This window comes from Morus notabilis, unplaced genomic scaffold (genome assembly GCF_000414095.1).
Source record: "Morus notabilis unplaced genomic scaffold, ASM41409v2 Scaffold264, whole genome shotgun sequence".
Classification (NCBI taxonomy): Eukaryota; Viridiplantae; Streptophyta; class Magnoliopsida; order Rosales; family Moraceae; genus Morus; species Morus notabilis.
The window spans coordinates 414,234-440,968 of NW_010368055.1; the positions used below are offsets into that span (position 1 = coordinate 414,234).

A 26,735-nucleotide genomic window follows, 5' to 3' on the forward strand; every position below is an offset into this window, starting at 1 on the left:
AATAGCATTTGGTAAATTGTGAGGTTAAATTGTTGTGGGTAGTTAAAATGACTAAAATAGATATGGTATGAAACTTAAATATATATAATTATTTTTAGTATTTAGAAATACTTGTTTAACTTAAAAAAAACATAATGCATTTAATTATTAATAATAATTATAATTATAATTAAATTAATTAGCAACAATTATTAACAAAAATAGATTAATTAATAATAATTATTATTAATAATAAAAAACCAATTCCTTGATATAAAATGACATGAAAATTAAACAAAATTGAAAGATTAATGAAAAACACCCAAAACAAAAATAAAAACGGATCAAATTGACTAAAAATAACAAACACATAAGTAGGTACATATTCTTCCTCATCCCCAACCTTTTTCTTCTTCTTCACCATTCACTGAAAGTAAATACCAACAAATTAAACCACCATTTCTCTCTTTCAACTCCTCTTCTACTCTCTTTGAACTCTAAACTGGAAAAGCTTAGCTCTTATTCACATTTCACATTTCACAAAACCCAAAAACCATTCAAATCAAAGAAATTACATTCATTCGGCCATCGTCGTGAAGCATCCCGGAAATCTGCTCCCCATTGTGCAATCTACAATCAAAAGCATCCCATTCACTGAAAGTTTCATTAACGTGCCATAAGGGATTTTCGCACAATCTACAATCAAAAGCAGCTTTTGGGTTGCTTCTGATTTTAGCTTAAATTCTTCAAAAATTGTCCAAGAATCAAAGAAATCAAAAACAGTTTTTGGATTGCTTCTGATTTTAGCTTAAATTCTTCAAAAATTGTCCAAGAATCACTTCTTTGAGTTTTTAAAAAATACACGTGATAGCTTTAGATGGCTAAATAAGTGCTTTTGAGCTCCTAGAATCAATACAAACTAACCCAATATAAGATTACTACTAATTTTCTCTCTTTAAAAAAAAAAAAAGTATTCAACTAATTTGCTCCAAGTGATGTTACAGAAGTGACTTGATATCATTAGCTACATTTTGAGCATCCCTGTTAGCTCCAAAGAACCCTCTTCTTGATAGTCCCACAGAATATAAACCATTCTTTCCTTTCCAGTGATCGGCAAATCCATCATCATTCAATAGAGAATCATCCTGCTCAACACCAAATTATGGGCATAAATGAATAAGAAACAAGACTTCTTTTTATTTGATATTAAATCATGAGAAGTTTTACAATACAAAAAAAAAAAAAAACCCTATTATGATTATCTCCCAAAGTTATGTTATTAGATACCTAGCTCAATATCCAGCCAAACACTAATTCCACCCGCACACCACAGAGAAACAATAAGGAATTGAGAGGAAATCAGGGGAGATTTTATTAGATAATCAACTATGAACACTCGAGTACACTGAAATTGTAAAGGTAAAAGGATAGATCGGAGATTTCAAGCTCTCCGGCACTGCCTCGCCGATATCTGGCGTCAACACCTTACACACACAATACAAAATGGCTAGCTACCCCCAAAAGCCTAAGTTCCAGCACCTAATACCCCCCTGAACAGAATTGTCCACGTCAGCACTCCTAGCCACTTTCAGTATTTGCTCCCAGCCCCTTAACTCTATATTTTCTTCCCCTTTTGCCCCTCATAGTATAAACATGCTTCAGTAAGGGCCTAACAGTACCGCCCCCCCTTCAAGATCAACCTTGTCCCCAAGGTTGAAGTTGGGGAACTGTTGGTGGAGGGCGGCCAGGGGCTCTCATGTTGCCTCCTACTCCGGCAGTCCTTCCAATTGGACGAGCAAGTCCAAGTCTTGTGGCCTTCCCTCTTGAGCCCGACGAGTGCGCAAGATGGTTGCAGGCCGGACCAGAAGTTCGAGCTCCTCCGAGAGATGTGGCGGTAGAGGGTGAGCAGATGGCGTGTCTCCCCTGAATGCCTTAAGTTGGGAGACATGGAACACCGGGTGGATGCACACATCCTCCGGTAGCGTGAAACGGTAGGCCACACTTCCAATCTTTTCGGCGACCATGAAGGGGCCATAATATCGGGGTGCTAAATTCTAGTTGAGCTTCCTTGCCAATAATTTCAGCCTGTAGGGCCGCAGCTTGAGAAGGGCAAGATCTCCTGGCGTGAACTAAACGTCACGGCGGTGGGCATCTGCAAACTTTTTCATGCTTTGTTGCGCTGTCTCCAGTTGCTCTTTGAGCTCATCCAACATAGCATTTCAAAGTCGCATCTACTTGTCGACCTCACCATCCAAGGAATGGGTGTCTTGGAACCGGTATAACACCGGGGGGTCATGGCCATAGACGATGCGGAAAGGGGTATGCTTAGTGGAAGCATTGTCGGTGGTGTTGAACCAATACTCCACCCATGGAAGGAATTTCAGCCACAATTTCAGTTTCACGCAAGCGCAGCACCACAAAATAAGTCTCTAAGCAACGGTTCACCACTTTGGTTTGACCATCTGATTTAGGGTGGTAGGCGGAGCTAGTGTGCAGCTTGGTCCCTTGGAGCTTAAACAACTCACGCCAAAAGGAGCTCATGAATATGGGATCACGGTCTCTAACGATCGAGCGGGGAATCCATGAACCCGAACAACCTCTTGGGCAAATAACTCAGCCACTGATTTCGCCGAGAAGGGACGTGTAAAGGAGCAAAAATGGGCATACTTGGACAATCTATCAACCACCACAAGAATAGTATTCCAACCTTCCGACTTAAGCAGCCCACCGATGAAATCCATCGAAATATCCTCCCAAATTTGGTTCGGAACCGGGAGTGGTTGCAAGAGTCCCGCATGAGACATTGCTTCACTCTTGGTACTTTGACACGTCACACAACGGGCCACATAATCCCGAATCTCTTCCTTCATTCCGGGCCAAAACAAGTTACTTGCCACTCTTTTGTAGGTGTGGAACCCCGAATGCCCGCCCACCACTGAATCATGGAACTCATGCAACAAGCGATGAATCCAAGGAGATGATCGAGGTAAGACCACCATGTCCTTGTAAAGCAACAACCCCTCCTTCAAGCTAAACCCCTCACGTACTACTTCCCCACCTTGCAACTTGGCAATCAACCCCAAACACCACTCATCGGCTTGCTGCCCCCATCTCACATCCACCAAATCCACCAATTGTGGCACGGAAATGGCCGCTAAGTGTATGGTTTGCTCTTCTCCCCGCCTGGACAAAGCATCAGCCACCCTATTCGAGGCCCCTGGTTTAAATTGGACCTTAAAATCATAGCTTAAAAGCTTTCTAACCAAACGTAACTATTTTGGTGGAAGCATCCTTTGATCCATGAGGAACCGGAAACTTTGTTGGTCGGAGTGAACCACAAAGTGTCGGCCCAACAAGTAATGGCGCCACTTCTGAATAGCAAACGCCACCGCCATCAACTCCCGCTCATATACCGACTTCATCCGGCTTGCCTCCATGAGCGCTTTACTGAAGAAAGCAATAGGTCGGCCTTCCTGCATGAGAATCGCCCAAAGTCGAACCCCCGACGCATCTGTTTCCACTACGAATGGCTTGGTGAAATCCGGCATAGCCAACACTGGAAGTGTAGTCATGGCCCCTTTAAGGACCACCAAAACTTGCGCCGCTGAATCATCCCATTCAAAACCTCCCTTCTTGAGCAAATTGGCAAGGGGATGTGCCATTTTCCCATAATCCCTCACAAAACGTCAGTAGTAGCCGGTGAGGCCTAAGAATCCACGCACCTCTCGCACATTCTGTGACGTGGGCCAAAAAGTGATAGCTGTGACTTTGGAAGGGTCCGCTGCTACCCCCTCTTGCGAAATTATATGACGAAGGTACTCCACACTTGTCCAGCCAAAGATACACTTCTTCTTGTTGGCATAGAGCTTTTCTTTCTCCAAAATCTCCAACATCCTAGACAAATGCTCCCGATGCTCCTCCAAGTTTTTGCTATACACTAAAATATCATCAAAGAATACGAAGAAAAATCGGCGAAGGTAAGGCCGAAATACTGAGTTCATAAGTGCTTGGAATGTCGCTGGGGCATTAGTGAGGCTGAATGGCATCACCAAGAACTCATAATGGCCATCGTGCGTCCGGAAGGCCGTCTTTTCAACATCACTCTTGAGGACCCAAATTTGATGGTACCCGGCCCTCAAGTCCAACTTCGAAAACACCTGTGCCCTGTAAAGCTCATCAAGAAGTTCGTTAATCACTGGAATGAGAAACTTATCCGGGACCATCACTTAGTTCAAGGCCCGATAATCCACACAAAAATGCCAACTACCATCCTTCATTTTCACCAAGAGAACCGGACTAGAATACGGACTATAATTAGGCCGAATGATCCCCGAGGCTAACATGTATACCACTAAGCACTCAATTTCCCACTTCTGGAAATGTGGATAACGATATGGTCGAACGTTAAGGGGTTCGCCCTATCCTTCAGCACAATATGGTGATTTTGGGCTCTCTTTAGGGGCAGCCCCGCCCGTGGCCTTAAAGATCGAGCCATCGAGCGCAAGCTTGCTTGCTGGTGTGTAGCATATCGAAGGGTTTCCCATCCAATTCACCCACTCATTCCCCACCTTAAACTTCATAGTGAATCGAGACCAATCTGCCCTCACCTATCCCAACTGACATAACCAAGTCACTCCCAATACCACATCCGCACTTCCCAGCTCAAATGGGAAGAAATCCTCCACCACCTTAAAGCCCTTATTGTTTAATACACATCTCATTTTCCACCTGCACTCCACATCTAACTATTGGATCACAAGGCAACCCCAACTCCTTGACCACCGAATTTGACACAAAACTATGAGAAGTGCTACTATCCACCAACACTACTACCTCCCTCGATCCTAACCTCCCCACGAATTTCATGGTGCCAGCCGAGTTCACTCCCATTAAGGAGTTAAGAAAGAGATCAACCTTTTCTTCTGTTGGCTCTTCATCAGAGCCATTCTCTTCCTTGACCTCTCATTCCTCTTCCGTATCGTCCTCGGTTGCCAACAAAATCTGGAGTTGTTTATTAAACTTCTCATCGTAGTTAAAGCAAAGCCCTCGTACTTGGCGTTGTTGCATCTCCTTCTCCGATAGCTGGCAATATCCTCTCGTTCCCCCAACCACTGAACTAGCTGCCCCCGACGAGGACGAATGCCCCATCCCTACATCTCCCTTTTTACGACTAGAATTGGATCAAATAGAGCTCCCCAGAAATGTGGGTCGGTTAGTGGTGCTATCATTAAACAAGTCAGATTTTCCCAAACCACCAATCCGTCCGCTTTTCCACCTTCCCATCCTCTCTACCACCTCGTTCCGGTCCTCGATTTGTTGTGCGATTTCCATTACTTCTTGGAGTGTGGCCGGCTTATGCATTTTCATCTCTGCTCTAACATCTTCTCTCAACCCGTTATGGAAGACCCCTTTATAGAATGCACTTGGCATCCCCCTCACCAGAGCTGAAAGCAACTCGAATCGGTCCAAATAATTCGTAACTGAGCCAACTTGTTTCAAAGCCATCAATCTCTCCATTGGGTCGCCATCATTGGCCTTACTAAACCATTTCAAAATGGTTGCCTTTAACTCCTTTCATCCTACGAAAGGGTCTTGGGAATCCGTCCGCAGGAACCAATTCAAGGCCGGACTCTCTTTACAAATCGAAGCAGCCGCCACCTTGTCCCGCTCCGCCACCTCGCACATGTCAAAATACTATTCCGCCCAAAACAACCACCCGTATGGGTCCGCGCTAGAAAAACTCGGCATCTCAATCCTCCGTCCCCGGAATTCTCCCCTTCCTCGGTGACCCTCCGGCATCTCTTGGCGACGGACCCACGTTCCCCCATATTCCTTCTCCACGCTGCTGCCCTAGAGCCCAACCCCGCGGAGCCCCAAACAGATATGGATCGGGGCTGATTTCCCGACCCCGAAGTTGGTCACGTTGACCCAGTCTAGGTGCTGGTTTATCTTCGTCCAATTCTGGTTCCCACAAAGGAACCCGCCGCCGGCCCCACTCCGCCGCCCTCTCCTGACAGTCACGACCTCCTTCCGCCTTCATTCCTCCGTCGAACAAGCCCTCGCGCTGCAGACCCGAACCACCCAGCCCCAGATCCCGACAGAACTCGCGCTCTTTCATGAGACCCACGTCTCTCCAGCGTTCGTTCTCCCTCTCACGACCTCGACCTTCATGAATTGGCGCCACCCGACGACGATCGTGCAAGAAATCTACCTCCACTCTGCCTGGGTTGTCGCAATCAGCGATCTCTTCGCCTGGAAAATAACGGTGCTGCTGCTCCCCGTTTCGCCGCTCGCTATTGTGAACTTCGTCGGCCCTTTTTGATACCGACCGCGCCACCAACAGCGCCTCCATTCGCAAGAGGGCTGCCTGCAAATCACCCATTCGCATCCGAACTTCCCCTATCTGGTATTAGAGCTCTACCATTCTAATGAGAACATAGCCATCAAAGTCAATCCGGAAGAAAGACAATCAACCTTAAACGTCCATCAAGCCATTGCATGGCCAACTTGCATATTCCAAGGAGTTAGGCGCACATTCTAACAAGTTCCAAGAAGTTAGGCATAATTTCCAGGAAAGGATCAAGTCAAATTCCAAATAAAGACTTTCCTTTTATCATAATTCTATCTTTTTAGGTTTAAGTTTCAATTTAAACATTTAAATTCCATAGTATGCGATTTAAGGGAGGAATTGGATTCAAATTCGGATTTCCTTCCCTAGGATTAGTTTTAGGCGTTTTAAAAGGAAGGAATTAGACTCAAATTCGGAGTCATTCCCTAGGAGTTATCTTTAGGCGGATTTTATATTATTTTAGGAGTCTATCTTCATTTAGGCACCTACCCCATTAAGGGTAGGATAGGACTTTTACAATTTTTAAACCTTTCAGCTTGTTTTTGACTATTTAAGGCCGAAATCTGAATTTAATAAAAAGTTTTGATGTTTATTCACTTTGTGAGATATTCTTCTTAGTTCTTGAAGAACTATTCCGAACTTATCAAGGTTTTCCTTGTGCCGTTCACCCTTGACTTATCAAACGGAATTTCCATACTCGTTTGTGGCGTTTTCACCATACCAAGGTTCTTGCTTCGCTAAGCAACGGATCGCAGTTTCCATCAATTCTTGAAGATCTTGGATCGTATCCCATATTTGGCTATGGGTTTCGTCACATTGTTGGCGGGGTTCGTATCACATTCCACCTCGCAAACCAACCATCTCTTCCCGAATTTGACGGAGGTTCTCAGTCACCACCGTGTGAACTACTTCCTAGACCCCCACCAGACCCTTCTCCGCCGCCGTCAGCCTCTCCTGGTCCGCCGGTTTTAGTGCCATGGATCTTGCTCTGATACCAAAATGTTAGGTACCTAGCTCAATATCCAGCCAAACATTAATTCCACCCGCACACACAGACAGAAACAACGAGGAATTAAGAGGAAATCATGAGAGATTTTATTAGATAATCAACTATGAGCACCCGAGTACACTAAAATTGCAAAGGTAAAAGGATAGATCATAGATTTTGAGCTCTCCGGCACTCCCTTGCCGATATCCGGTGTTAACACCTAACACACAAAATACAAAATGGCTAACTACCCCCCAAAGCCTAAGTTCCAACACCTAATACCCCCATGAACATAATTGTCCATGTCAACACTCCTAGTCACTTTCAATATTTGCTCCCAGCCCCATAACTCTGTGTTTTCTTCCCCTTTTGTCCCTCCTAATATAAACATACTTCAATAAGGGCCTAACGTATGTTTAATCAGATTATGTCAAAGCACAGTAACCTTTTGTTTGATTCTAATGGAATCTAAAGTTAAGAAATAATGAATCTCCGTCAATCATAAAAAAGAAAAAAAGAAAAAAAAACTCTTAAGTCTTTTCTAATTTCTAATTTTTATTGAACCTCGAGCTATATTACGTCCCTGTAGCCACAAATGTGTGGATCTCTTGAAGCCAGTACAAAAAATAATACTGTCAAAATGGTAAGACTTTCCATTATTTAACAGCGCCTCATTTCCTCGTATGCTTTTGATTTCAGCATTCAATACCTGGATTTTTATAAAAACAAACGTCCATTTCACGTTAGAATCATATTAGATTAAAAAAAATATAATGATTTAATAATGATAGTAATCATAACAACAACAATAATAATTTGAGAGATTTTTCGGTACATTTGGTATATCAATAAAACATGTTTTTTTAACTGTTAAATCTGCATACTTTTTAATTTTTACATAATTTTATACAAATTAACAAACAAAAAACTTAACTTATTGATATGTTAATGTACTAAAGAAAGTTCCTAACAATTTTTAGCAAAAAACAACAATAACAATGTACCTGAATCTCTCCCTTCTTAATCTTTTTACAGGTACCAACATCAATAACCGGGAACTTGCCGTACTTCTGCTTCATAGTGAAGGGACCCTCTTGAGGCCTAGGTATTCCGTACTTGGTCATATCCCCCAAAAAAAGCCTGCTAAGCATCACGGCCAAATATTCCACCACCTTAAATGGTAAATACTTCAACAAATATCCGCACCAGCTCATTATCTCCCTTGTTAGGAGATGAACCTCCATAACCATAATCATGCACATAAAGGAGCGTCAGATTAAATCATCAAGAAAAATATAAAAAAAAAAAACATAGGAAATTATCATCTGCATTTTTCATTCATATATATTGTTAGTGCATTTTTTGTGTTGGCTTATTTTTGGCAAATTGGTTGTAAGATTGGTTGGCATTGTAAATTGGTAGTCCTCTTAAAGAAAGTTTGGTTGTCATGTTTATTGGCTGCAAATCAAAAATCTTGATTGCTGAAAATCAAGAGTGGACTTTCTGGAGCATTATGGCTGGCTCTTCTAAGGAAAGAATTGTGGAAAATATTAGGAATGATTGTCTTCTTACTGTCATTGGGGCTGGTGACCTGATTTGTGGTGTTAATGGAGGAGATATTACCATGATTGGATGTGCTTATCGTGGATGATTGAGGGGTGTGATTCTGTGATGGTATATACAGTGGCATGAAGGTTTTGATGTGGTTAAGAACGTGAGGTGAAAAATATGTGCTGAATACTATAAAAAGCTGTGTGTGTTCATGTGAGTATGAGATTGTAATGTTAAGAGTCGCTTGATGTGTTGCGACGGATTGTGAGAACACTTTTGAATTGGTTCTTCAGGAGAAGATTTCTTTGGTTTCGGGAGGAAACCGTCAAGTCGAGTGGTGCTCGCTGATCAAGCTTTCTAAGGAGATTCTAGGCAATGGCGACATCGTCAAGGAGGGAGTCGTTGAGTGTGTAAGACCGTTCGGTCCTTTGTAATCTTTTGAACTTAGTGGATTGATCATTGTCTGGGCGTGGCCCCGCAGAGTAGGTGTGCGCACCGAACTGCGATATCATTTTTCTGGTGTTATTTACATTCTTGCATTATTTTCCTGCATTTTGCCTTGCTGGTTTAATTTCATATTCTCTGTCACAAAACAGTGTTACAGTAAAGTGTTGTAACACCACTTGTGACACCAGGATAAAAACAGACCTAACAATTGGTATCAGAGCGGATCACTAACCATCTACTTAGTGAGATTTTGGGAGTTGGTCTGTTGTAATAGGGATGGATTTTCTGAAAGAAGGTGGTTCGGTTTCACGCCCTCCTCTCCTCGATGGCTGCAATTACTCTTATTGGAAATCTCGTATGAAGGCGTTCATCAAAGCACTTGATGAGAAAGCGTGGCGTGTTGTGTTGATTGGTTGGACGCACCCCGTTACCAAAAATGATGCTGGAGAAGAAGCTATGAAACCCGAAGAGAAATGGTCTACTGAAGAAGATCGATTGGCGAATAGCAATTCAAGAGCTCTTAATGCCATTTTCAAAGGAGTGGATGCCAATCGATTCAAGCTCATTTCTACATGTGAAACGGCTAAGGAGGCTTAAAAAATTCTACAAACGGCGCATGAGGGCACGGCAGCCGTGAGACTATCAAAGCTTCAAATTCTCACTACTAGGTTTGAAAACTTACGCATGCTTGAAGATGAAACAATTTTTTATTTCACTTCAAAATTGTGTGATATTGCTAATGAGGCATTTGCCCTTGGAGAGAAAATCTCAGAGGAGAGCTTGTGAGGAAGGTCTTGAGGTCTCTTCCACAGAGGTTTGCTTATAAGGTGACAGCTATTGAGGAAGCCAAGGATATCCAAACAATGAAACTTGATGAGCTAATGGGTTCTTTGCGCACTTTTGAGATGAATTTGGATGAAAACAATGAAGGAAAGAAGGAGAAAAGTACTACCTTTCAAGCCGAAGTTGATTATGATGATGAAGAAGACTTGGCCCAGTCCATAACAAAGTTGTCAAAGAAATTCAACAAGGTGATGAAGAAGGTCAATAGGAAGAATGAGAATTCAAGAAATGGCAATTCCAGCAACTTTCAGAAGAATAAAGCTGCACCAAATAACACAGAGATGAAGACAAAAAACAGGGGTATTCAATGCCGGGAATACAACGGTTATGGCCTCATTCAATCCGAGTGTGTCAACACCCTCAAGAAGAAGAAGAAGTCATTTAATGCAACATGGAGTGATGAAGACTCTGAAGGCAGTCAGGAGGATGAAGACCATGTGAGTAACTATGTTGCTTTACAGTGTTACAAAAGGTGTCGCAGACAGTGTTGCAACACTGCCTGTAACAGATTCTGTGAATAGTGAAAACGGAGGAGATTTTTCAGATTCTGAAAGTAACAGTGATGGTGAAGAGTTGACTATTGATGTCATACAAGAATCCTATAAGACCATGTTCAGCAAATGGGTTAAAGTGTGTGAAATGAATAAGTCTATACGGGAGCAAGTTGATGAGCTTATTAAATAGAATGATGTGCTTAAGAGGGCTGCCGTTAACTATGAATTTCAAGCTACTGAAAATGAGAAAAAGCTGCTGGACACAAAGGCTGAACTGGAGAGCACTCAGAAAAATTTGAAGATGATGAATTCCGGCACTACCAAGTTGGATCATATTCTCTCTATAGGAAAAGCAAGTTGTGATCGTCATGGACTTGGCTACACCGGTGAATGTTCAACGTCCAAGACAGTATTTGTGAAGGAGACACCCGCTCATGAACTTCGGACAACCTTCAGTAAGAAGGTTATTATTTCACCCCCTCGACGTAAAAGATTTGTTCCCATATGTCATTACTGCTGTTTAGCTGGCCATATAAGACCAAGATGCTATAAGTATTTGAATGCTTTGAAGAGAGGTATGCTCATGAATCCACCAAATTCTGCAAACTCAAGAAGGACACCTAAAGCAAGGATTAATGTGCAAAATAAATTTCCTAGACGTGTTTGGGTAAGGAAATCTGATTTAAGGTGTCATAGGACTTATACTTCTTTCGAAGCATGTACTAATGGTTGTGTGTGTAGTAATGGTGGCTGGTCCAAGCATTTGACAAGTGATAATATCAAGTTTAAGATAGTGTTACATTCAGGGGGAGTAAGACTCGTAGAGGACTCAGGGGGAGCAACAGCTTTTAAAAGGTTTTTCTATTAGTATTATTTTTTAACTTTGACTGTTTTTTATCAAAAAGGGGGAGAACTCTTAATTCAATTAACCCCCTTAGTTGGTTTTTTTTATCTTTTATCTTGTAATATGTTCTTTTTGTTAGTAATGTTAGTTTTGCCAAAAATAGCTAAATGGGGAGATTGTTAGTGCATTTTTTTGTGTTGGCTTATTTTTGGCAAATTGGTTGTAAGATTGGTTGGCATTGTAAATTGGTAGTCCTCTTAAAGAAAGTTTGGTTGTCATGTTTATTGGCTGCAAATCAAAGATCTTGATTGCTGAAAATCAAGAGTGGACTTTCTGGAGCATTATGGCTGGCTCTTCTAAGGAAAGAATTGTGGGAAATATTAGGAATGATTGTCTTCTTACTGTCATTGGGGCTAGTGACCTGATTTGTGGTGTTAATGGAGGAGATATTACCATGATTGGATGTGCTTATCATGGATGATTGAGGGGTGTGATTCTGTGATGGTATATACAGTGGAATGAGGGTTTTGATGTGGTTAAGAACGTGTGGTGAAGAATATGTGCTGAATACTATAAAAAGCTGTGTGTGTTCATATGAGTATGAGATTGTAATGTTAAAAGTCACTTGATGTGTTGCGACGGATTGTGAGAACACTTTTGAATTGGTTCTTTGGGAGAAGATTTCTTTAGTTTCGGGAGGAAACTCTCAAGTCGAGTGGTGCTCGCTGATCAAGCTTTCTAAGGAGATTCTAGGCAACGACGACATCGTCAAGGAGGGAGTCGTTGAGTGTGTAAGACCGTTCGGTCCTTTGTAATCTTTTGAACTTAGTGGATTGCTCATTGTCTGTGCGTGACCCCCCAGAGTAGGTGTGCGCACCGAACTGCGATATCATTTTTCTGGTGTTATTTACATTCCTGCATTTTGTCTTGCTGGTTTAATTTCAGATTCTCTGTCACAAAACAGTGTTACAGTAAAGTGTTGCAACGCCACTTGTGACACCAGGATAAAAACGAACCTAACAATTGGTATCAGGGCGGTTCACTAACCATTTGCTTGGTGAGATTTTGGGAGTTGGTCTGTTGTAACAGGGATGGATTTTCTGAAAGAATGTGGTTCGGTTTCACGCCCTCCTCTCCTCCATAACACCACAAATCAGGTCACCAGCCCCAATGACAGTAAGAAGACAATCATTCTCAATATTTCCTACAATTCTTTCCTTAGAAGAGCCAGCCATAATGCTCCAGAAAGTCCACTCTTGATTTTCAGCAATCAAGATCTTTGATTTGCAGCCAATAAATATGACAACCAAACTTTCTTTAAGAGGACTACCAATTTACAATGCCAACTTACAATGCCAACCAATCTTACAACCAATTTGCCAAAAATAAGCCAACACAAAAAATGCATTAACAATCTTCCCCTTTAGCTATTTTTGACAAAACTAACATTACTAACAAAAAGAACCTATTAAAATATAAAAGATAAAAAAAACCAACTAAGAGGTTAATTGAATTAAGAGTTAATATATATATATATATATCTATTATATCCTATCCTTACCACTTATTAGTGTTCTCCCAATGGTCAAAATCCTATGATTATCTAACATAACAAAGTTAATGCACCGTTGACACGTTATTGATAGTAACGCCCTTAGATGTTGTTAGAATTGAAAGTTTGGGTCATCCGTCTAGTCAGGAACTGATAACTTGAAGGAGATTTGAATTTAAAAATGAAAAAATCGGCCCAATTTGATGGGCCTAGGGCAGGCCTGAATATTTACATAAAAAGGTTAACAAATAAAATAAATAGAAGCGTACTACTCCTCTTACTGTAGGGCGCTTATCTAGCTAACATTTAGATCCGTTTCTACCCAAATTTTTCTGGTTCCCTCCACATTCCCCACTTATCCGATTGTTGCTTAACAATTTTTGGGTATCAAATGTACCTATCAATAAAGTAATTTTTAATGTGGTTGATTTCCTCTCTTTTGCAAACAATGAGGCATAGAGAAAGAGACACGACTCCTAGGAATCAACAACATGAAAACTTTGTTATAAATTATCCATTTTCTTTATCAGGATCAGGAATAACAAGAATGGTTAGAACGACAAACATCCATTTCGTTCATATTTCGTAATAGAAATTTGATAATCCATGAGTATACTATGAAATTACAAAGGTTGTACCTGTACGGCCCCTCCCGACCTAGAGGTTAAAGCTAGACTACATTGCCGAACCAACACTGACAAGTTCCGGGTCATACAAACTCAAACTTGCAGCTCTACAAGTTGCAAGTGTTTTTTTGAATTGTCACATTCCATTATTATATGATAGGAACACTTAAGACATGCACCATTACTTTATTGATAGTTTATTAGAAATGTATCTCTACTATATAGTATGTAATTCTTTGTTAATGTTTTTAAATCCTTGGATTTTTATTGGATGTGTAATTTTACATACTATCTAGGCAACTCAAGAATAATGCCGTTTAGGCGGTTGCCTATAAAACTGCCCTTAAGCCTATAAGGCCTCATTTTGTGCATAATTATGTAAAAGCTTTTTTTTTTTTTTTTTGACTTCAGACAATAATTATTCTCAGTAAATGTCACATTTTTTTTTTATTTTAGTCCTAAGTCACGGCTACTGAAATGCAATTTTTCTATTAAATAAAGTGAAGAATGTAAGATTATTGGTAGTAATTAGTGTTATATGCACACAGATTGTAGTAATTAATGTTATACAAGATTAGTTACTTTTATTAATTAATGTTAATACATATTTTTAGGTTTAATGGGGAGGCTTTTTCGTCTTTCTCTTTTTTCTCCGTTGCTGTACGCACGAAAGAAGTCGAGGGAAAATTAAGTAAATAGCTATTTTTGACTACCTTTTTTTAATAAATAGCTGAACTTTTTATTTTTTTATACAAATAGCCTAACTTTTTTTTTATTAAAATGGTCGTATTTTTCAATAGTCTATTAGTGATTGACCAACAATCAATTAATAATTGATATTCATTATCATAATTTACCAATAATTTATTGTTAATAAACATATAATATTTTATATACAATAAATCCAAGATTTAAAATTTTCATGTAAATTCAAGATTCATGAAGAAACAAAAATTATGTTCTAATGGTAAATATTAGATTTAATTGTAAATTTAAGATTACGAATAATATAATTTGTATTCTAATGGTAAGTTTTAAATTTATCGTACCGTAAATCCTAGATTTACGGGCAGTTTTGAAATATGTTTATCTTATATTAATAAAGTTAACAAGGGACATAAATTGTGTTATGGTGGTAAATCCTAAATTTATACTGTAATACGAATAACGCAAACTGTGTTATGATAATAAATCCTACCGAACAATAAATCTTACATTTATGAGTAGAATTAAAACATGTTTATCTTATATTATTAAAGTTTTGAATTTACAGTTTAAATCAAAGATTTACGAAGAAACATAAATTGTGTTATATTGGTAAATTTAGATTTACACTGTGAATCCGGGATTTACGAATAACACAACATGTGTTCTGATGGTAAATCATGGATTTACCATACTTTAAATCTTAGACTTACGAGCAAAACTAAAATATGTTTATTTTATATTAGTAAAGTTAATATAATCTAGTAACATATTCAACCACAATAATAGTCATACTTATATCGCTTACACCTTTAAATTTGTAATTCGTGATCTCCAACGACGGCAATCGAAATAAAGAACAACCAGCCATTAGAGAAAGGCGATGAGAGAGAAAAACAGACCCACGAATGATAGATAGAGACTAGAGAGAGAAGAGAGAAAAAAAGATCTAGAGGGAAAAAAGCAAAATAAAAAAAAAAGAGTAAAATTGAAAAATGAAAAACATAAAAGGTCTATTAATGTCTATAAATTGGTAAATTGGTTTTACTAACACAAGTTTTAAATATAGGCCTATTTTGTACAATTTTTCTATTTATTTTTAGGATAATTGTCGTAAATAGTCTCCCAACTCTTTTGTTAGTGACGATTTGGTCCTCCATCTTTTAATTTTAACAATTAAGTCCCTTATGCCTTTGATTTAGTAGCAAATGCGCTCCAATTACTAATTAACTACCGTCAAATATCTGATTGGAAAAGTGTACTTGCCTCTCACAATTCGCTGGTTTAAAGGGCCTTTGAGGTTTTTTACATGGATAGACACATTCACAATTCAACCAACAAAAAAGAAGAAAATTTTTTTATTAGTAATTTTTTGAAAGAAAAAACTAACAAACAAAACAACCACCAAGGAACAATGTCATGAACAATGAAAAAGGAAGCAAGGCATAATAGTATAATAATACATACCGGACTTCGAACAATGATTGAGGTATTTGCTCCATGATCAGCTAGATCCAATGCAATCTCCATGCCGGAATTCCCAGACCCAACAACCAAAACTCTCTTACCTTCAAACTCTTTTCCAGTCTTATACTCCGTCGAATGAAGAACTTCCCCACCAAATCCCTCCAAGCCATGAATATTGGCCGGCACAAAAGGGTGCGCAGTTTCTCCCGTAGCCACCACTAGGAGCCTTCCAGAATAAGATTCCTCAACCATGTCACGGCTGTTGTTGTTCCTGGCCTTGACAATCCACTTCTCCGAGGCAGCGTCGTAGGCAGCTGACTCGACGGTCCTGCCGTATAAGGGGTGGATTTGGAATCGAGTTTTGTAGTCGTTTAGGTAGTCAAGGAAGAGCTCCCTGGGGACGTAGGTGGGGAAACTGGGAGGGAAAGGAACGTTGGGAAGCTGGCAGATTTGTTTGTCGAGGTGGAGTTTGAGGCGGTCGTAGCCACGTTTCGCCCAGAGAGAAGCGACGCAGTCGTCTCTCTCGAGGATTATGTAGGGAATGGATAGGCTTGTCAGGCATGCCGCGGTTGCTAGACCCGAAGTCCCTGCTCCGGCTATTATCACTTGTGCTTCCTCACCCTTCATACTATAATGCCGTTTGTGATCAATTTGAATATAGAGTTTTTATTCCTCTTCTTCTTCTTCGTCTTCTCTACACTAGCAAGAAACCGTGATATGGATATGGTTAATTTCCTTCCACTTATTCAGAAGATGGATAAAACTATAACAATATGTGGTCCAAATTAATTTCAAATTTAAGATCTATGGATTTTTTTTGAAAAAAACAAAAATAAAACTTCGTAGCCTTGTGGTGATATACGCCATTATCAAATTTGTCGCATTTGATGCAGTTTCCAATTACTAATCGACATCTTCTTATAATAATTGAAAGTCAACATGAAATGTGCGGTTCAAAGTTAATTGAAAGAACAAGAAATGCCATGATAGGAAAGTTTGAAAGAGACGTTACTTTTTGTGAGTTGAAAGGTACAATTAAAAATTTTAATAAAAAATTTTATTTAATTTTTTTATTATAATTAAAAAAATTTATATAAAATTAAATATTAATTTAAATTAAAAACTCATATATTAACAAACTGAATGAAACTCTCGTTAATTTTTCTACACTCTACACATTATGGTAATTCACAATGCTCCCACTAACTTAAACCTTTATCTCTCTATCAGGAAATTATATCCACACCCCATACTTTTTATAAAGACACCCATTTTTCTTAAGAATATATATATATATTTGTTACGATTATACCCTTACACTTAAATGGTATTATGTAGTTACAGTCTTAGGGCCTAGTACACCTACGTCCCGTTTATTTCAGTAAACTAACGAACTCATTACTTATTTTTTTAAGAATCAAATCGTTAATGATATTCCTACAAAAAAATAAAAATAAAAACAACGATCATTGACGACAATCAATATCAAATGTTGAAACAAAACTCGGATGCAGTTTCAAATCCTTCAACACTGCAACTCAATTTGTCTCGTTGCCTCTTGCATCAATCTATCTTAGAGCTTGTTCGGTTGCATTTTTTAGTTATAATGATTTGAGTGTAGATCTTGAGTTGAATTTAAATTATAATTTAAGTTAAAATTATAATTTGAGTTTGTGTTTGAATGTGCACATTTGAGTTATGGTTTGAATTAAGAATCTATTTGAATTTGTGTTTAGGTGGGTCAAAACTTGAATTTATATTTATATAGTATTTTAATAAAAACTCAATGGTCATAAAAAATTTTAATAGGGTATATGGGTGAGATTTTATTAATCTTTTCGTTGTGAACGCATAGAAAAAAAAAGCATCTCAATCGGAATTAAAATTAAAAGGTTATGATATTTTTAAGAATAGAACAAATATTGTTCATTAACTTGAGTTTGAGTTTAAGAACTTGAGTTGAAGGAAAAACTTAGGGACTGTTCAGCAGCCCCTTTCTTGAGTCAAAAACTCAAAAAAAGTAACTCAAGTTACAACTTTATTCAAATTCATGTTCTTTTTAAGTTTAAACTCGAGTTTGGGACTAAAACTCGAGTTTAAGTTTCCCCTTCAACTCAAGTTCAGAAACTCGAACTCAAATTAATAAACAGTATTTTTTCTATTCTTAAAAATGCTATAACTTTTTCGTTTTAATTCTGATTGAGATGATTTTTTTCTATGCGTTGACAACGAAAAGACGAATAAAACCTCACCCATATACCCTATTAAAATTTTTCATCAGCATTGAGTTTTTATTAAAATATTATCTAAATATAAATTCAAGTTTTGACTCACTCAAACACAAACTCAAAAAGATTCTTATCTCAAACCATAACTCAAATATACACAACTAAACACAAACTCAAGTTACAATTTCAACTTAAGTTATAACTCAAACTCAATTCAAAATCTACACTCAAGTTACCTAACTCAAAAAGGGCAAAAGAACAGCCTCTTAAACTCAGATTTTAGTCACAACTCAAGTTCAAATTCAAATTTTATAAAAGAATATAAACTTAAATAAAATAATAATTTGAGTTTAAATTGATTTTGAGTTTTGGTATAAAAGAACAAGTCATTAATGTTCTTCCCTTTCTTTGTTCAGCTTTTTTCACTATTCTGTATATATACTCGTTTTAGCTGAATTACTATTTTTTGCATCACATCATAGGAAAAGCGGATATATAATAATAGAGGAGTGGAAGGGAGAGTAAAATGATAATCTTTCCATAAAAAAAATGCAAATTCAAATGTACAAGATTTTCCTTCACTGATAAACATATAATATATATAACAATGGAAAAATGATAATCTTTATATTTAGAAAAAAATTTAGAAAAGTAAAAAATTAATTAAAGGTGACGGATTTGTAAATAATGGTTTTCAAAAGTATCAACAAAAAAAAAAATAACGGGCATAAATAATTTGTAAATAACATCTTTACAGGTAATGGGCATATAACTATAAGTATCAAAAAAAAAAAAAGTAATGGGCATATATGGATTATTTTCACAAATGCTTTTGAATTATGTACTTTATTTTAAATTTTTTTATGACTTTTCAAAACAGTTTAAAATACTCTTTAATTTATAAAAAATAGTTTAAAATACATATTTTATCTATATCTGCATATAATATTAACAGAATTTATTAGCGTGTGACATGAACTTAAAGGTTTTTTATTTAATAAATGAATATTAAAAATTAATAAAAAGTATTATAAAGATTAATCATAATTATTAAACAAATTATCTTTATGTCAAAAGAAATCAGAGTTCCGTTATCAAAAAAAAAAAGGAAATCAGTGAGCTCTTTTCTTTTTTAATATAAAAAATCAAAGAACTCTCCACTCAAAATTAAGAAAAATAAAAGAGAGAAAACTCTAAACCCAGAAAATCATCCTATTTCTATGGCTGCAATTGCTCTACCTTTCCATTTCGAACCCAGCCTTGTTGAACCCACACCGGTGCGAATCAAACCGTCGTGAACTCAGCCAACGGAGTGCAGAGCTCGCCGTCATGTTGAGCTCAAAACTCGCAATCGTCAGCGTCGTTTGCAGCCAGCCCATCGAGCCCAATAGCCCCTTCCCCCATCTCCGCCCTCTAAAGCCTGTGCCCGCCCAAATCTGATTTCGATTTGCATGGATTGGATTGGCTCGCAGCAAGTGGTGGTAGTTTTGTTACATTAAAGTACTTCATCGTGGCCTTGTTATTCGTACTAATTAAAAGCTTGTTTGGCTGCGAAGAAGAAGAGAAGGAGATCTCATGGTGTTTCTTATCTGTACAAGTGGGTGTTTGCGAAAGACGGAAAGAGGAAGAAACAAGATCAGCAAGAGGCATAAATTTGGCTATGGAATCACCCCTTGATTTTCCAAAACAAACCAAAAAGAATCAAAATTAAAATAGCTGAACACGGATTCATTGTTGAATAATTTCTGGGTTGTTCTTGAACAAAGATCAAGAAGATCTTAGAGGGAGAAAGAGATCCGAGAGACTGTTGTTTTGGGTTTGTGAATTGTGAGGAAAACTGGGGAACATGTTTTTCTTTTTCTTTTTTCTTTTTCTTTTTTATCTTTTAATAATTAGATTATGAGTTTGTTTATTACTTTTCAATAATTAATCTTTTTTTAAGCTTAATTTAGTTTTAATATTTTAATATGAGTTGCCACGTGAGCATGTTTGTTAAATTTGTAGGAGTTGGATGAAAGGAATAGTTTGATCGTTTGTTATACATTAAGGGGTGTTTTGAACGGTTTAAAATATTGTAAGGCACTTTGATATATGATACATAATTTAAGGGACAATTATGAAAATAATCCTACAAAGAAAGAACGTGGATTGAGTTGCAACAGAGAGAGATAGAGAGGAGGAGAAAGGAACCTTGGTTGTCATGACTCGCGATCCAAGAGGGAGACCGTAGGTAAAGTGAGAGAGAGAGTGGCACTATTGTACATATATACGTAAATAATGGTTTATTATCAGGTGTGCTTGTTTGAAACAGTAAAGATGACAATATTAAAAGATGAAGGTGGTATAAGGGATTTTTAGGAAAGATTAGAAAAAATGAATTACTATTTGTATAGTATACATCTTTAATTAATTTGATTTTAATTAAATTTAACCATTAAAAACTTCTTCTATTGATTATAAAGAGGTCCTATCAAAAAAGACCAATAAAAAATGTCTATAGGAAAGCACCAACTGGATACATAAGATCATTTTTAGGCACAAATGCCCACCACAACAAACCATGAAATTCACCAATCACCAAAAAAAAGAAAGAGTTTTTCTTCTAAGTTAGTAGTGACAGTTTTTTACTGTTAAATTAAGTTAAAATCACATCAGATTAAAAAAATATATAGAACAGATAAGTTCTTAGACAAATTTTACAGCTCAAAATAGAAAACTAAGAAGCTCCCAGAAAAAATAAAGAGAAAATAAAAAACCTAACAGTAAGATGAACACTTTTCCTGTTGATTAACTTTGATAATATTGGGCGTTACACGTATAATGGACTTGATATCATTGGCTATGTTTTCAGCATCCGATTTGGCTCCATAGAACCCTTGTCTGGACAGACCAACGCAGTACAAACCCCCTTTTCCCTTCCAATGATTAGGGTAACTTGGTTTAGGAATTCCATCATCATTCAACAAATAGTCATCCCCCTATATATACATGCACCAAGCAGTCAAAAACTTTGGTTTTTTTTTTCTGAATAAAAACTTTGTTAGTTAATTGGTCACAAAAAAACCATCATTTTGGATATTTTATTTTAATATTTCTTCAAACTTCATGATGTAGAAGAGTAGCAAGATTTGAAAGGAAAGAATCTCATAGCCAGAGGTAATACTTTTTCTTTTCTTTTTCTGGTGATCTTTCTTTTCTTAGTTGAAAACTTTTGCATGTTATGTTTCCTAGATTTGTGATTGCTTTACCTTTAGCCACAAGTGTGTTGACCTCTTAAAGCCAGTACAAAAAACGATTGCGTCAAAATGGTGCGACTTGCCATTCTTCAACGACACGTCGTTGCCCTTTATGCTTTCTATTTCCGATGACAAGACCTGCGTATAAACAGTTAAACACCAACCATTGAGTTGTACAATCTAGAAATGACGAAACATTTGATTAAAATAAATTGAATCTGTTTGGATACAAACTTCCCCTTAATACCATATTTAGTGCTATACATATAGAGTGTATATGGGGCAGGATAAATAGTCTCCACCCTGTCTCGTTTTAACCGGGACAAGGTGGGGGCAGGTCAAGGTGCGTTTACATGCGGGGCGATGCACGGCTGCACAGTTTGCCCCATGCATATGCACGTTTAGAAAGAGGCTAGGGATCATGTAATTAATAGAATGGAAGATCATATGGAAAAATACGGCTAAAAATGTTTTATTTTGTTATGTGACATATGTTGAGAAAAGTGCATGTGTGTGATGGAAAGTGGATGAGAATGTGAAGTGATTTATATACATAGAAGGATCCAAGACCTAATAGGTTAACCTTTTGGTTCAAGTTAAATTCTTAAAGTGTGTTGGGTCAGTTTCACATGTGTTGTCTCCCCAATAACATATATAAGGTACTGAATTGCCACACAGTGTTAATGATATTTTCATCATTGGTGATAAAATTTTTTTTGTTTATTTTTCTTTGGTAACATCTATAGCAAAAACTGCTATTTCACTTTACCAGTATGAAATGATGTTTTAATCATTTGATTAGCTGTTCAACGATCTAATTACGAATAAGAGTAATTTTGTGTATTATGCGCAGTAAACTTTTAATATGGACACTTACATATCAAATCATTAAAAAATAAATCTAACGATTAAAATATTAGTTTTTACCTGTTTATGTCTCAAGAGTTCCCTTTTTTTTCTTTTGCTAAAAGAGAAGGTTTATGTCTTTAGATGGATTATGGCCACAATCTGTTTGTGTCCTCAACAACTTTCTTTCCTCTTTTTTCCCTGTCCAAACATAAATTATGACATACCTGAATCTCGCCGGTTTTGATCTTCTCACAAGTGCCCACATCAACAACTGGGTATTTCCCATATTTGTCCTTCATTAAAAAGGGGCCTTCATTAGTAGGTCTTCTTAGGCCATACTTTTTCAAGTCCCCGTAGACCAACTTGCTAAGCATGACCATCAAAGAGTCAACCACGCCAATAGGAAGACGCTTCAACAAAATCAACGCCAAATAAACCATCCCTCTTGACAAAACATGAACCTACAAATAAATTATGAACACATGAAAATAAGATGAGTTAGACATATAACGTAATCTTATCAATAATATTTGTATATAGTAAAAAATTTAAAATAATTTACAAGTAACAAAAACTAAAATCATTACAATAATTAGTACCTAATTTTGTTATTCTTAAACATACAAAAAAAAAAAAAAAAAAAAAGATTTGCTCAACATGCCGTGTAGTGAAATTTTCACACATACCGGGCTTCGAACAATGATGGAAGTTTTAGCGCCGTGGTTAGCCAAATCCAAAGAAATTTCCATGCCGGAATTCCCACACCCAACAACCAAAACTCTCTTCCCCTTAAACTCCACCCCACATTTAAACTTGGTGGAATGAAGAAAATCACCACAAAAACCACTCAAGCCTTTGATCTCCGGCACAAAAGGGTTGGCGGTTTCCCCACTGGCCACCACCAAGAACCTTCCAGAATAATCCTCAATCTCATGATGATCACCATCAATATTACTATCAGTAGTACCATAAACCACCCTTGCTTTCACAACCCATTTCTCCAAACCGTCGTCGTATCTCGCGGACTCAACGTCTCTCCGGTACATCGGAGCTATGTTGAAGCAAGAGACGTAGTCGTCCAAGTATTGGGTGAATAACTTTTTGGGCAAGTATGGGGGGAAATCGGAAGGAAAAGGCATGTGAGGAAGCTCACAGAACTGCTTTCTGAGGTGAAAGTGGACACGGTCGTAGGAATACTTTTTCCACAGAGAAGCAAAACAGTCTTCTCTCTCTAAAACTATGTGTGGAATCGATAAACGGCTTAGACAAGCAGCCATTGCTAGGCCTGAGGGCCCGGCTCCGACTATTATCACCGTTTCTTCCTTCATTTTTTGAGAGATGTATTGTATGTATACAATACTATTAGCGACTCTCTTAATTTTGAATGTGGTTTCTTAGTTTGTGTTTTTTGGTTTTGTAATTGCATGACTTCATATTTATATATGTAAAGGGCGGTGAGAAGTTGTCAATATTACATATAATTTATTTTAAAAGAATTCTTTGGCCAATAGAATTACGTCGGCATAAAAAGTAGTGTAAAATTAAGACATTATTAAAATAGAGTTACTTAACTACTATAAATAGAGTTAATTAACTTTTTAAAAGGTAGTGTAAATTTAAGACATTATTCTATTAAAGTCTTACCTCGTTGGTCATTGATATTAATTTACATATATCAATTATGTGACCTGTGGATCATGCATGATTCCGTATAAATTTAAGTGAAAAAATTACATATGTACAATACTGATTTTTGTATTTTAATCCACATCATCAATTTTCTATATTTAATAAATAACAACCATGAAAAGCATAATCATTTAAAATTCATGTATACATACATATATATATATATGTATATGTATATATATGATAGCTCCTAAAGACGACGTCCCCCGACGATAATGCGGGGTATAAATTGTAGTAAACGGTTGCAACAACTTGCATTGGAAATGAAGTAAAAGAAAGAAAAAGGCATGAAAATAAATGAGTGTCAAAGTGCAGAGAGAAAATGAAAAGATAAGTGACGACATGTCGTTTGTTTTTTTACTTTACTAATTGGGGGTAGAAAACGTTAGTGGCACAATAAATAAATAAATATATATATGTATATGATAAAAATGATTCTCCAAATTTCTCAAGGTAGCTAGCTACTTGTGTTTGTTTTTCATTTTTCTGATTGATAACCAAGTTAGTGTTTACTGGGGCAACTTTGTGGGCTCCAAGAACCCTTAATGGCGGATGACGTAAGGGCAATTTTGAAATAAAAAAAATAACTTAGGCCTTATTTATTTCACTGATTCGAGTTTTCAATTTTAAGTTTTTACAGTAAAAAACTCTCAGAAAATGTCACATCTAACTTTTTCTGCTACAGTAAAAAAATTTCAAAAATGTCACATCTCAACTCAAATTAAAAACTCAAATCCGTAAAGTGAACGAGGTCTTAAACAGTGAGACCTGTTCTGAAGCTTAAACGTAAGTATGCAATAGTTATAAAATATTATATAATCAATAACAATTTTATTTGCTGTTGCTTACAAATTAACTTTTTTAAAAGTACTCTATTAAGAATTATCAGATCATTATTAAATTCTAAGGTTTTATATTTTAAATTTATGGTATAATCATGCTATGATTTGATCGTTAAAAAATCGCGGATTTCTTATCAAAAAAATCTCTTATTTAATATAGTGTAGATTTGTTTCTTTGGGAACGTTTTGGAGATAATATATAAAAATGCAACACAAATGGCCCCAATGACATGAACTGACAATGCAAATGATGTGTGCATGAGATTTAATTAGTCTTCTCGTGTAGAAGACGTTTCCACAACTTAAGAGACGGGGTTCTGTGTTCCCTTATAAAAACATCCTATCGTTTTCTTATCTTTGCTTTTTCTTATATATATATATTTTTTTTCTTTTCTCTGTTTGTGACAATATGATGATTTTTTTTTCCTTCAAAATATGATGATTTTTCTTCTTTGACGAAGAAGAAATATGGTGGTTAAAGCAGAAAAATAATTTAACGAAGTGAATTTAAAAATATCTGTGAAAAAAGTCAAAAAAAAAAGAAGAAATATAATTAAAACCAAGTATATAAATAAAAAATTATTGAGTACTAAAGTACAAAAGTAAGGGGGGGGAAAAAAAAGGAAACGCGAACGAAACTTGACTTGAGCCACGCGTCAGGGCCACAAAGATAAGTGTTTTCACGCCTTTATAATAAGGTAGATTTATGAACAACACCAGAAGCATGTAATTCAGTAACTTCTTTTGTGTAAAGGAATTATAGCAATCTAAGGCGAAAACGACATATAGCATACGGTTAAACGTTTCAGCGACTTTAGCTACAAATAAAAACACGTCATTTCTTCTAAAATAATAACGTAAGAATTAAAAGAATAACAAACTTACCTAAAAACGTCGAGTCATTTTTATACAATAAACGACACCACACTTTTGAGGAGATACATACACACTATCGCACACGACATCTTCTTTTTATTATTATTATTATTTTTAAGGGAAGCTTAATGCGTTCTGTTAGTAAATTTGTGTCACAATTCAGATCATAATTCATGATTCGTTATAGTATTTTTTTTCATAAAAAATATACATAAATTAAAAATAATTCTGAATCATAAATCAACTAAACAACTATTTACTTTCACAGGATAAACAACTAATTGCACTATCAAGCAACACAATGATGTGGTTTCCCAACGAGAGACATGTTTTTCAGACGAGGAAAAAAAACTATTTTAAATTTCTTTTAACATCTACTAGATGTTTCACATTTTTCCCCCTATATACTACACGTGTATAAGAAGCAAGTCGAATGCTATGCCGGTGAATGAAATTGGTGGAGAATGACGATGAAAGAGACCCAGCAAGCTTAACTAAATCCCATTGAAAAAAAAAAAAAAAAAACCTTTATTATTATTATTATTATTATTATTATTGGAGATTTCGTTAAACAAAAGCCAAAGAGGCTGGAAATGATTAAGACCAGCCTGCCACGTGTGTAGAGCAAATCATAGCCAAATAGCCCACTGAACCCTTCTTTTCTGTAAAGAAAACAAATATCAAATTGAAGCTAGTTTATCATGACAAAAGCAATCAGTACTTATTAATCTTTGTATGTTTTTCATATGGGACTGCAATGATTAAAAATATATGCATTGCTTTTTTCCTTTTTTGAGGAAAACATGCATTATCTATTGGTTTCTGGATTTACGACACTGAACAGTTTATTGATAAATATATGGCTTGCTATCTAGTTTCACTATCTAATATCTAAAACTCGCATCTCAAGAATGACATATCCCTTGAAAGATTAACAAAAGAAAAAAAAGGGAAAATATGGTTTTTTCTTTCAGGAAAAAAAAAAGGGGGGGGGGGGGGGGGGGTGTTCAGATCTTGCAGAAGATATTATGCGTGATGAGAGGCACCATTATTGGAGAAATTTATGGAATAACTAAGTTCTTGTCTTGCCTTACACATGTTCATCATATACACGTGTCTTTATTCATTTTTTTTTCTTTTCTCCTCCATCCACTTGCCGTTTTCTTACGT

The 26,735-nt window shown here is 36.8% G+C and overlaps 2 protein-coding genes across 2 annotated transcripts; both read right to left on the reverse strand.

Moving 5' to 3' along the window:
• Positions 1 to 803: 803 nt before the first annotated feature.
• Positions 804 to 16,608, reverse strand: LOC21403356 (probable indole-3-pyruvate monooxygenase YUCCA10). Its single transcript, XM_024176264.1, has 4 exons — positions 15,846 to 16,608; positions 8,321 to 8,554; positions 7,900 to 8,025; positions 804 to 1,124 (listed from the first exon to the last, which is right to left on the reverse strand). The coding sequence occupies exons 1-4, from the start codon at positions 16,470 to 16,472 to the stop codon at positions 978 to 980; spliced, it is 1,134 nt and encodes a 377-aa protein (XP_024032032.1). The 5' UTR covers positions 16,473 to 16,608; the 3' UTR covers positions 804 to 977.
• A 4,200-nt stretch (positions 16,609 to 20,808) lies between these two features.
• On the reverse strand, positions 20,809 to 23,542 carry LOC21403359 (probable indole-3-pyruvate monooxygenase YUCCA10). Its single transcript, XM_010114432.2, has 4 exons — positions 22,845 to 23,542; positions 22,383 to 22,619; positions 21,322 to 21,447; positions 20,809 to 21,051 (listed from the first exon to the last, which is right to left on the reverse strand). The coding sequence occupies exons 1-4, from the start codon at positions 23,484 to 23,486 to the stop codon at positions 20,830 to 20,832; spliced, it is 1,227 nt and encodes a 408-aa protein (XP_010112734.1). The 5' UTR covers positions 23,487 to 23,542; the 3' UTR covers positions 20,809 to 20,829.
• Between the last annotated feature and the right edge of the window lie 3,193 nt (positions 23,543 to 26,735).